This window comes from Drosophila arizonae, chromosome 5 (genome assembly GCF_054131065.1).
Source record: "Drosophila arizonae isolate 15081-1271.41 chromosome 5, UAZ_ARI_1.0, whole genome shotgun sequence".
NCBI lineage: Eukaryota > Metazoa > Arthropoda > Insecta > Diptera > Drosophilidae > Drosophila > Drosophila arizonae.
Window position 1 is genome coordinate 11620188 of NC_142925.1, and position 12313 is coordinate 11632500.

Genomic DNA, 12313 nt, shown 5'->3' on the forward strand with positions numbered 1-12313 from the left:
TGACAACAGGGCTGGTGTATCAGTAGAAGTATCGATACGAAGTCACGGTTGATTATCGACGCAAATTTTATGGTTATCCTATCAATAATAATTCAATAATTTAAACGATATTTTTGCTTTGCAGTTCAAGTTGGACTATAGTATTATTTGTTATCTAACTGCATACACGAAAAGCAATCTCAAGAAAATGAACTAAATCACTGAATAAATGAACAAGGTTTCGATCGTTTTTACTTGGGGTTTGAAGTGCCATCTCTAAATTCTTGATCAAAGTACCCATCTCTATAGCTGCTAAAGCATGCTGCCCGCTGCTGTTCATTTTAACAAACTGCCAGTTATATTTCGGAATTCTCTATGAAAACATTTTCCTAAATAACTTGGAAAACTAATGTTTCACTACAAATAAACTGTAGTCGACGAAATAAACTGGAAAAATAAGGAAATATAGCATCAAGCTAAAGGTTTGCAGTAAAAAAAACGTCGAACGAAAACCAAAACACTAACAAACAAATAAATTCCAATCTAAGCAAACTCGTAGATAGACACTTAGTTTAAACATCATGCCTCGTAGATATACAACAAAGTTACAGCTGGAGAAGCTCCAAGGAACGATTGAATCCCTTGAGTCCAGTAATCGTAGTGAGGCAGGAAATTCTGCGAGCGATTTGGATGAGGAAGAAGAGCAAGATGACAGCGAACAGCAGCCGAAGCGTAGTTTGCTGGAGAATACAGCGCATCACACACATCCAGCCTTCAATCAAGGATTGGGACAGAACTCTGTTCAAGATCGACAGCTGAATATATTCCCCAGCTGCGCCTACACCGTGGCTTTGCCCGTCTATGTCTCCAGCCAGAGCACGCCCATTGTGGAGCCGTGCCATCAGCGACCGGCTACCCATGATGAATGGATGCGCAATGTGCATTACAACAAGTCCAGATACTTGACTCAAACTGCCCAGCAAAAGCAGCGCCAAAAGAAACATGATAACCAGATATACAATATTCATCTGTTCGATTTGGCGGAGAATATAGCGTTGCAGGATAATACCTACTTTCGGGACAGCTATGACTACTATTACACGGGCGGTAATCTAAATCTGTTGTCCTACTCGGCTGCTGGATGCCCGGAAGCCAAGCCGCTGGCTATGCACGTCTCTGGCGAACGGCTGCAGTGTCTCCATTTCTCACAGGTGGGCGTGGAGGCGGAACTGTGGCGACCACTGCACAGCGAATCACTGACGGACATGTCCAGCGAGATCTTTGAGCTGTTGCCAATCAACAGTTTTCGCGTGAATCATGGCAACATGTTTCTGGCGCGCATGCTAAACGATATAGTCATCTATGAGCTAAAGGAGCTGGACGAAGTGCAGAATGCGGATGAAGATGAGAATGAGGATGGTCATGAGCAAGCTAGCAAATATGAATTATGCTGCCAGAGTCGATACACCAGCCAGGATGGACCCTTCATTAGCGTGGCCCAGGCAACGAATAGTCCAAATACATTGGGCATTGCGTGCCAGGATCACAGTGTGCGCTTCAAGGATATCGTCACCCAGCAGGAGATAACGCAGCGTGAGGTGTGCATCCTGAAAGGCATACACAGGAGCAGCACCTGGGCACAGCTGCGCGCCAGCGAGGAGCACTGCTTCCACTATCTCTGCCAATCCGCCCTGCTCACCATCGACCTGCGCTCTGCCAACGAGGCAATCAATCCCTGCTTTGCCAGCAGCGCCTATTCGTCGAACTGCGAGAGCTTCAGTTGTATGGGAAAGAGTGTGAATCCCAATCTGCTGTATGTGGCAAGCAATCATAAGCTTCACTGTCTGGACATGCGTTGTATGGGCAAGAAGGTAGCGGATCGTGCCGTTGTCACCTGGACGCATCAGATGAGCTATTCGCCCACCTTCATGGATGCCATTGCGTACGAGGGCAGCGAATATGTGGCGATGAGCAGCGCCAAACCCAGTGATCAGCGAGTCTGCGAGCTAAAAGGAGTTCTGGCGCAGAGCCACATGGAGATGTGGTCCCCCTCCTTGCCCTATGAGCCGCCCCAGCTGGAAGAGGCGTTGCTGCAGGCACGGCTACAGGGTGTGAGCGTGGACATCTATTCGGATCTGGCGGAGCGCATCAAATGCTGCACCACCGGCATCAAGTTCCACAGGCTGGACAATGCCATTGATGGCGCCTTCGCTCAGCTGCTCACCGCCAACAGCGTGGGCGACATTCATTGCCAGCGGGTGACGCTGCGCGATGAGCTGGAGATGCAGCGCGAACAGCGCACTGGAGTGCACACTAAGGAGGCGATACTCTACTATGCGGAGCTGGTGCGTCATCATGTAAAAAGGAAACTCCGCTGTACGACAGTTCAACCCATGTCTGTGCTGCGGGACGTGATGAAGTCCGAAAACGAAAGGTACGCGGAGCAGGAGAAGCCGGTGGTCATTGAGGATGTGACCATCAACTATGGCTTTACTGAGTCCGAGCCGGAGTCCACGACCGACGACGAAGGGAACAGCGAAGAACAAGAAACGCAACCAACAAATAGTCAAAGTCAAGAAGTGACCCAGAAAGAGGAGACTCCTCCCGCAGAGACCCCACCCGAAGAGACTCCACCCGCAGAGACTAAGCCAAACGAGGATCAGAAAGTCATCAAGAAGAAGAAAGCTGTGAATCGTGGTCCCTGGCAAAAGTCGGCCTATTATCTAAGCCGTTTCACGGACCTCATCAGCACGCGCCTGCTCAGCATCTGGGATGTGGATGAGTTCGAGCTGACGCGAGATGTCCAAATCGATATGATCGATGAGAAGCTAAAGAAAGACGATGATGGGAAGGCGAACGAAGACCGAACAGCTGCCTGGTTGCAGCAATCGCTGCCGCCCACAGAGCTGCTGACAGCTGCAGCAGCCAGGGATGATGAGAAACTGGTGCCGGGCACAAATCTGCCCAAGCGCTACCAAGCCGCCTACGCCGACTACAAAGAACTGCTGCCAGAGACAATCGATATGGAGGAATTAAAAACACCGAAAATCGAAGAAACTTCATTTGATGAAAGTTTCAACTTTACCAGACAGCCGCACTCCACGTTGACAGCGAGTCAATTCACGGTGATTGAGAATACGCCGGAGATGAGACCGCCGCCAGCCAAAAAAGCCAAGACTAAACATGTTATGGGCTTCTAAGGAGCTCAGCTCTGGACAACAAACACACACAAGACACGACACAACAACTTCAATAACCCGTTCGACACAACTTTAATTCCTTAATCTATTTTACAGATTAAGCCATTAAGTCAGATCATCCATATAAGTCAGATCAAGCCATGACCTCGCGCCGTCAACGTACGCGTATGCCAAACTTTACAGTTGCAGAGGAGAATGTGCTGAGAGCATTGACTGCCAAATATTTTAAACAGATCGAGGAGAAGACCTCGAATGCGCATGTCTGGCGCGCCAAGAATCGGGCCTGGGAGGACATAGCCATAGAGTTTTTCAAGTGAGCCCAGCATAGCCACAGTTTTGAGAGCACTAAATTCGATTATCATTTTAACAAATCCTTCGTCAGAAATACGAATATTCAGCGATCGGCTGTTAAGCTTAAGTCCAAATACGAGACGATGAAGAAACTCAATAAACTGGCGAATATGTCGGTGAAGACCGAGCCAACACTGGTTGAAGATTCGCTTCGATTAGTGGATCAGAACGGCGAAGTGGGAGAGTCTCAGATGGGATCGGTTCAGGTTGAAGTTGAGCAGGCAAAGTTATTAGCTCGCGTCAAAACAGAGATTCAATCTGAAGAAGAAGCAGATATGGTTGACCAAGATCAGACCATGTCCGTGCACCATCATGCAGAGAACTCATTCGGTGATGGTGATCAGATCATGTCCGAGCCCAAATTTGATGTTAATTGCAAAATCGAACCAACCGTCCAACCGTCCACAGAGAAAGGTGTTAAGCTTGTGCAGCAGTATACAAACATTAATCAGGTAGGTGTTTAACGATAGAGGGCGTTTAGTAGTCAGTGTCAGGCACTAATTCAAATCCACAGGGCGGCGATGAGCAAATAATTGTTGCCAAGAACACTATCCCCTCTAGGCAAACTGGAATAGAATCTTTGCGGCCCAGCCATGGCGAAAAGCTTGATCTAACTACGATCTTAACAAAAAAACTATTCGAAACCAGTTTCAAGCCTTCCAAAGAACTCAGTGGTATTCAGAAATCGTTGGCCGCTCAATTCCGCTATTATCGTAACTCTGATATCAGAGCTCAACAGAAACATTTGGCGGAACTCAAGAACCTTGAAGTTCAGCGCAAAATTCTAGAGCTCGAATTGAAGATCAAACAAAAAGAGTTTGACAAAAATTAATATGAAATGTTACTTTGAAAGATAAATACATAAATGATATTATATTGGAAATTTGTTTATATATATTTATAGGATCATAGGTTATACCTCAGGAATTAATGGAACCTATATATATGTAATTAATAAAGAATTAAATTATATGTTTTTTAAAACAGAATAAGCCCAGCCAGATGCAAGTCAATTACTTTTCTAAGATTAACATTAGATTATATTATAATTATAAGTAGGTTTATATTTTATTTGAATTTAAATAAACAATTAAGAATTGAAAAAAGTATCAAAAGTTTTTCTCAATATATATTTAGAATAAAAAGTTATTTACTAACGTTTAATTATTATATCTACGTAATACACAAATATTTTCGCTCGTATTTAATTAGTGACTAAAGTTATATACTCGCCATTTTGATTGGTTGCATCGCTGATTGGCTGCACGCTCCGACTTAACATCCCCACCCAAATCGGGCTCATAGGCTGGATTTATAATTCCCTCGATGCGCTCGACCACAAATCTGTGTTCCCTACGTTTTAGGGCATATGCCTGTGCTCGTATCTGTTGTCGCTCCTGCAGCATGTTTGATTTTTTTTAATGCCCACAATTTTTATTAATCCGTTCAATGTAAAACAACCGACGCGCTGCGATTAGATTTGGAACTGAAGCCAAATTAAATTGAGTTTAGCAAACCTAATTGATTTGCATTAGCAATCGCATCCATTGGGGCGTAAAATAACCCCCTAGGGTAATCTGCTTTAGCTATTTTTGTTTGTTTTTGTTTTGGTATCTGCGGGTGCGGCTTTTTGTTGACAATAGATAGGAGATCAAATTTGTTTAAATGCGCGTAAGTACTTAAATATATGTGTACAAAAATTGTGAAACATTTGGAAACATATTTACACTTTATTTATTGATATACATTTTTTAAATTGCCATCTTGAAAGTGATATTAATCTTAAAATAAAGTTTTTTCACATTTAATTACTAAAAGTTATAATTTAAAAAACATTACATTACATTACTATTTAACTCCGCCCCTTTAGCCCTAGCGCATGCGCCTTGGGGGCGTGGCTTGTCTTGTTAGCTGTACAATGTAATGCGAATGTTGCGCGCAACATGAACATGTTGCTGGCAACATGCTCAGCATGTAGCTAGAAGCGTCCTGACAGCAGGCCCACAGTTAACATTGTAACAACGCGCGAGCAGGTTGTGTGTCTCTCAGCTCTATCCTAAGTTCCAGTCCATTTTTGTTGCTGATTTATTAGAAACTAAAAACAACATTTTTATATAAATATTTAGTTTTAGACAAATAAAAAATAAGTAAGTTGCCAAACAATCACAATTAATCAATGTAATATAATGAAAATACTTGAATGGGTTTAGACATCTGTAATTTATAGTAAATAGGAGTTTCATATTGATTCACTTTGTTTTCGTTGCTCATTTATTTTCATTCTATCATTTATATCAAACAGAGTTGCCTCAGCAAAATAAAAAATAAAATGAAATAAATAAATAAAAAAACACACGCACAATACAGACTTATCAACGTCGCAGCAGAAACAACGTCAGAATTTGGTAGTTCAGTGTAAACCGTTTGAGAGCTGCGCGAGTTACTTTGATTACGTGGACAAGTGTTTGCCGCGTCACACTCTCTCGCTCAGACGCTGCGTCTCGCTCTCACGCTTGATCTCTGTGTGTTTCGGTTGAGCTGTGTAGCTGTATTGGTGTACGCTACGCGCTCACAAAAGCTCTCCACGCAGCATAGTAAACGCCGTCGTCGTCGTCAAAATTCCAGCAGTTGCCTTGCGCACGTCGATCGTAACAGTTGTGTGCCCGTTGCCTGTGCCGTTAGCCGTGTTAATATCCGGTATTAATTGAGTGGAATACATTAGTAAATAAACAAAAAGGTATAAACAAACTTGACTACATAATAAACACAACCTGCGTGTGTTAACATGTGTGTGCGTGTGAGTGCATCGAAGAATGCAGTTAATTAGAAACAAAAACAAAATGAAAGCGTGTACTTTGAGACTAGCTGGCGTGTCTTTTTCATTCATATTCACATCGTGTTTTACACATCAGCGAATGTCGCGACACAGCGCAAAGCAGAGTCAGAGCAGTGGCAGAGCAGCAGAGAGTGCGAGAAAGAGAGATAGGGCTAAAGAGAGCATGCGATCGCGTCAGCATGGAAGAAAAAGAAATGGAGAAGGGGAAGAGGGCAATGTTCCAGCCAAAAGAAAACTTAACGAAACTGAGCACAAAATGTAAAGCAACTAGTACGCTCTAACGCTCTAGCGCTTATCTCCCGGCCGGCCTACAAAATTGTTGCTGTAGTTGTTGTTGCTGTTGCTGCTGTACATTATTGCTGTTGTCGTGTGCAGCTAATCCCCATTCGTTTGTTGTTTTAATTAGTTGGCAGTTATTGTCTTTGATGGAAAAACTCATGACGTGTGCCTCCGGCTCAGCTGTAAAATTTTCATTTCATTAACGTTTAGCCGCAAATTATTAAGTCGAGTCATTGTTGGCCCAGGTAGACTACTGCTGCCTAACGGCCTAACGGTAAGAGGCGACAGTTCAACGAACCAGGCTCGCACGGAGCGCTCAAATCAAACAGACCAAAAATAAAATACAATAAAATAAAAGACAAGAGCAAAGCAACCAAAGACAAGGTGCCAACACACGCAACTGGTTTTGCTGCAAACGCCCCAAAAACCAAAAAAAAAAAAAAAAGATAAAGAAGAAGAAGAAGCAACAATAACGAAATGAAGAAAAGACAAATTCAATTAGCCGAAGATTACATACGCTTCAGTGTTAAATTTTATATGCAGCTATTTATAAAATTCAGTTCAGCAGAATTACCTGGAATGGATTTTGAGTCAAGTTCCATATGAGAAATTTTCTTCTCTTTTTACTTTTCTACCCATTTTACTTTTTATTGTTTCTCTTTTTACCTATTTCTGAGTCCCTTTCTTCAGCTGTTCTTAAATATTTACATGAATTTCGATTTGTGTTTGCCCATAATGAATGAGAAGACTATGAATAGAGAATACTATAAATAGAAATTATTGGGATTTGTATAAATATTTAAAGAAACACAAAAGTTCTTGATATCAAAAACGAATTCTTTGTTTAATGTGTAGTACCTTATCTGATATCTTATGAATTTGCTGTTGTTGTTGTTGTCTTCAAGTACTTCCCTATAAAAATCAATCTAGCTTAATTTCTTACACAATAAAATTACCTCAATTTAGAGATCAAAGTACAAGCCAAGCAGCAAGTTTATATAACTAATTTCCATAGGGTAGCTCACGAGTGAGCTTGATAATGATAGAGAGTGAGTAACGAGTAGTAGAGAGTCCAAATGTTAATGTATTTTTCCACGTAATTGTGCCGCTACCAATTGTTAGGTGCCATCTCGGGCCCAACGCAGTCTTTTATTTAGTGAAAGTTTTTATCTTTAGACATTGTTGTTGTTGTTGTTGCTGGCGCTGCCTCATTCATAGGCGAGCTTATTTATTTATTGCAAATCATTTTCTTCAAAACGCTTTCTTCCAGGCGCGCATAAATCTTACGAATGACCCATTGAAAATGCCCAAGATGTCAAATTTCCAACTTTCATTGGCAATTTCAAAACACCTACACAAAAACGAACTACATACATATATAACATGAGGTGTTTTCGAAATCCAAATATTGCTTCCACTACCATAATGGTCATCCGTCACCTTTTACGTTTTTGCGGACATTACGCATACGCACAGCTAGCACGCGCACACACAGACACAGTGAGACACTAATACAAGCACACGCACACACACTTAGCTGCAATAATTTGCAATTTTGGCATTGCGTAATCCTCTGCAGTTGGATAAAACCTGCTGCGCGCTTCGCAAATGAATTGTGCATTTGCATAATAACCAATTTTTCACTCTTTACTCAGTTGGTCTTCTTTTTTTTGTGTGTGTGTGTATCTGTGTGTTTTTTAAGTTTACACTGCGCATCCTTTTCTTTAATTAACTTAAAGTTTGTCTTATGTAATAATTGATTGATTTTCGAAATTGAAGAGAGGACTTGCACTAATTTTATGTTTTGAAAATAACGGAGTTTAGAGTTGCTTAGAATATCATTTTTTTATAATTGTAATTTTTAAAAGTTAAAAGACTTTTTCTTATACTTTAAATCGACATTTAAAGAGAAGCATTGAAGCTAAATCATATTGTGCTTAGCATTGGAATTTTATTAATATAATACTTAATATTAATATTAATAATATACAAAATCTTTTTTCTGTTTTCCATTTATTAATTTATATATTACAGTAGAGTCCCGATAACCGTTTTTTTTTCGATTTACATACAAATTTAGATTATCGAAAATTATTAAGAACGAGTTTCTTTCAAGTGGATACAATTTTTTTCGATTTATAGCGATTTTCAATTTAGCGGGGTCCGAATCATCGAGACTCAACTGTATATTTTTATCTAGGCCATTCTTTTGCTTGGAATTTATTATGAAATTCAAAGCTTACCAAGCTTTAATCATATTAAATTTTCATTTAATTTTTAGCATTTTAACAAATTTTTATAACATTTTAAACTAAATTTCTTTCCACTTTTTTGTTGCAGTCATGTTGAAGTCAATTGTTTTCTCCTGCCTTCTGGTGGCCTTCAGCGGCGTTCGCTGCAGTGAGCTGAAAGTGGATGTGATCAGTGTGCCCGAGATTTGTGATCAGAAAACGAAGAGCGGCGACTCACTGACCATGCACTACACTGGCACACTCCTGGCCGATGGCAAGAAGTTCGATTCGAGGTGAGTTCCAACACGCATTAAAGCTGAGCGAGCATTAAACAAATGTGCATATATGTATGTATGTGTGTATGTATGTAGTGTCTCATATTTGCATGCACACACAGCATTGCGGATTAAGTATGTGTGTGTGTGCCGCATAGGCCTCGCTTGGCGGCCTCATTGTCGTAAATTAGACGCCAACTGATAAGCGATCTCAATTGTTGGCCAGCATTTTCCATTCGCTTCTTTTTTGGCCTTTGCCAGCTGCTGTTTGCTGCATATGGCTTTATTGTTGCTGCAACGTCCGCGTCAATTGTTGCCGCTGTTGCAGTCGTTGCAGTCGCTGCTGCTGCTGCTGCTGCAGCTTCTCTTCTGCCCATAAAGACGAGAATTTATAATAAGCTCATATTATGAGCGTTGATAGAGTACGAAAAATTATTAGAAGCCAGAGCTGATGATAACTCAATTACAATACTTCCGCGCATTCTATGTCAATCTTGTGTTCCACTCTCTCTCTCTCTCGCTCTCTTTTTTTTTCGTTGATTTTCTCTCTTTCACTCTTCATTCGTCTATGTGTGCTATCATGAAAGCCTATTTAGACTTTTATATATAACTAATATATGACAGCCATGTGGAAACATTTTGTTGCTCTACATTGCATTTGTTTTATCTTTGATTATTATTATTTATCATAACCTATATATATAAATATTTCTGGAAAATGCTTAAATTTATTCCGTCTCTAAATGTTAAAAATATTAAGAAAGTCCCAAGTAAAACTAAACACTGTGCTTTAGTATATATAATAATAAATATGGTAGCTCTATATATTCGCCCCCGCCCCGGAACTATATTTCTATTTTACTAATATAATCATTTTTTGTTGCCGTTGCAATCGCTTTATTATCAATTTCATTCTTATCATGCATAATAATGACCAAAATACCAGAAAAAATAAAAATCAAATCTGCTTAAAATACAATATGTGGCCTGTTTATACTATATATGAAATAGAGGTAAGCAAGAGTTCAGCTCAGGGTGTTGATATGGAACATCATAAATGATTAATTTTGTGTGGAAAGAGTTGGGGAACATGATTTCCTAAGCAAATATATTGTAACTAAGTGAGATTATACTTGATTATTAAAATGAAATTAGGAGAATCTTATATATGTATTTGATACGTATTATAAGCTATAGTTTGTGGAAGAGTTTAATTATAGGTAATTTATAATTAATATATTGAGCAAAAGTAAATTAATTCAGAATTTTCAAGCATGTATATACATATACATATATGTATATCTTAAAGCTTCCAAAATTTAATATTTTGTATTTTGCTTAGTCTAACAGGGTCAAAATTGTGTCTTTTGTGCAGGAAATCGTTTTTATAATACGATTTTAGCACATATGCTAAATAAAATTGTAATGTCTAGGTCCTGTCTTTACCTGGCTAACACACGCACACTCACACACACACACACATCTGTGGAGTGAGACTCACAAATGATGTGAAAGTTTCTGCTGAAAGTTTGCAATTGCTGTTTAATTTAGCGTGCTGCCAGCCAGCCAAAGAGTCAGCTTCGGCTCTCGACCCGAACTCTAACTCAATCAGTGCTCAGTCAGGGCTGTCCCCAAAAGATGTCCTGCTTTGTCAACGCCTCCAACGCCCCCGCCTGGGCCATGTCTCCAACTGAGGAGCCACTTGTTGCTGAAGTCAACGTTTGCTAAATGCTGACAGTCTTCTTCCCCTCTCTCTCTCTCTTAGTCTATCTCTCTCTCTCCATTTCTTGCTGGCTTAAATGGCTGAAGCGACAGGCACTTTGCCAGCCTCGAGTGCAGCGAACGAAGCGATGTCAGCTTTTGGTTGTGTATGCAAAAATTCTTTGGCAACACTCAGCCCGAAGCGTTAAATGCGCTGCTTAACTTTGAGCTGGCTTTTATTTATTTTTTCATTTTTTTTTTAGCATTTTTGTGTTGAGCCAACGGCACCGGAAATTAGCTACCTGCTTGTGGCGCCTCAGCGTATGCTACAGTTTTTGCTACGTTTTGCTGTACTTGAATCTACTCCTGCTGCTAATTAAGCTGTAGATAGCTAAAATGAAAGGCTTAAGTGCAAGCAGCGCTGTGCCCTCTCTCTCTCTCTCTCTCTCTCTCTCTCTCTCTCTCTCTCTCTCTCTATCTATCTCTTTGTGCATTTGACAAGCGTTTAAATGGCAGCTCAATTGCCTATTGAAGTGCCATTGGCAGGCAGCAGCTGCTGAATGCTTCTTGAATATCATAACATTTTGACAGGGATAATAGAAAGGCGTATTAAAAAGAGCTGGAAAGAGATAGAAGAGAGATGAAGGTGGTAGAAGTAAATGTAGATGTAAATGCAGATAGAAGTAGAAGTAGAAGTAGAAGTAGAAGTAGTAGTAGAAGTAGAAGTAGAAGTAGAAGTAGAATAAGACTTACTGGAACAATTCATTACTATGTATATGGAAACCTTCATCATGAAGGTTTAATTATATTAAAGTGATAGTTCTCTTTACCCTTTAAGGATTCCATCATCGTCATCATCTCTCGCTCATATATAAATGTTTAACTTTAATTATTTCCCTTCAACAATTGACCCAAGCACACACACACACACACACAGACATAGAAGGCTGCAAATGATTGGAAAAACATTCAATTAGAATAGGTTTCAATATGAAAAATAATTGTAGCGTGCAGTCTGTTGCCTTATAGCATACGTGCTTCGCTGGGCATCGAAAGGATTAAAGGAGTTGCTGCTGCTGCTGCTGCTGCTGCGGCTGCTGCTGCTCAACTAATTTCATTTCGCGACTTGCTTTTGGCATCTTTTAGGCACTGTCTGCAATTAAAAGTGGTCGGAGAAGTCGCTGATGTTGCTCAATAAGTTATTCAATGATGAGCGCGGAGCGAGTCCTGTCACGTGCCTGGCTCCTTTTATTTTCATTGTTTGTCGCTTGACATTCAGCTTGGCTCTCCCTATCTCTCTTGCGCTCCGGTCCACCTGTCATTCGCACTGCCCCGTCACGTGCGCTCTTACTTTGTCAATGGAGCTGCTCCTGCTGCTCCTGCTGCTCCTATGCCAGCCAGCTACCAGTCGACCAGCCTTTGACCCGCAAACCTTCATTTGGCTGGCATAAATAATGCAAA

General features: G+C 40.7%; 3 protein-coding genes and 1 long non-coding RNA gene across 10 annotated transcripts in view; 3 read left to right on the forward strand and 1 right to left on the reverse strand.

The window, feature by feature from the left end:
- Positions 1–176: 176 nt before the first annotated feature.
- On the forward strand, positions 177–3186 carry TAF1C-like (TATA box-binding protein-associated factor RNA polymerase I subunit C-like). 2 transcript variants are annotated; one of them, XM_018010059.2, is made up of 2 exons: positions 177–461; positions 528–3186. In XM_018010059.2, exon 2 carries the CDS (start codon positions 561–563, stop codon positions 3177–3179), a length of 2619 nt encoding a protein of 872 aa, XP_017865548.1. In that variant the 5' UTR covers positions 177–461; positions 528–560; the 3' UTR covers positions 3180–3186. The 2 variants fall into 2 exon arrangements, with proteins under 2 accessions (XP_017865548.1, XP_089328248.1); XM_089472122.1 differs by having other exon boundaries at positions 539–3186.
- A 129-nt stretch (positions 3187–3315) lies between these two features.
- On the forward strand, positions 3316–4413 carry LOC108615529 (uncharacterized). The gene is made up of 3 exons (XM_018010078.2): positions 3316–3492; positions 3562–3982; positions 4045–4413. Exons 1-3 carry the CDS (start codon positions 3320–3322, stop codon positions 4360–4362), a joined length of 912 nt encoding a protein of 303 aa, XP_017865567.1. The 5' UTR covers positions 3316–3319; the 3' UTR covers positions 4363–4413.
- Positions 4414–5318: 905 nt separating this feature from the next.
- On the reverse strand, positions 5319–6045 carry LOC149268488 (uncharacterized). The gene is made up of 2 exons (XR_016270634.1): positions 5891–6045; positions 5319–5625 (listed from the first exon to the last, which is right to left on the reverse strand). It is a non-coding gene; the product is annotated as an uncharacterized LOC149268488 (long non-coding RNA).
- The window catches only part of Fkbp14 (peptidyl-prolyl cis-trans isomerase Fkb14), a 16242-nt gene continuing 9471 nt past the window's right edge, over positions 5543–12313 (forward strand). Inside the window, exons 1-2 of one of the 6 annotated variants that reach the window (XM_089472136.1) lie at positions 5543–5677; positions 8986–9169. In XM_089472136.1, coding sequence (XP_089328262.1) covers positions 8988–9169 — 182 coding nt within the window. In that variant the 5' untranslated portion in view covers positions 5543–5677; positions 8986–8987. Of the gene's footprint in view, positions 5678–6110; positions 6268–6758; positions 6920–8985; positions 9170–12313 lie in introns of those variants that run through there. The other 5 variants (XM_089472135.1, XM_018010079.2, XM_089472138.1 and 2 more) reach the window with 5 other exon arrangements.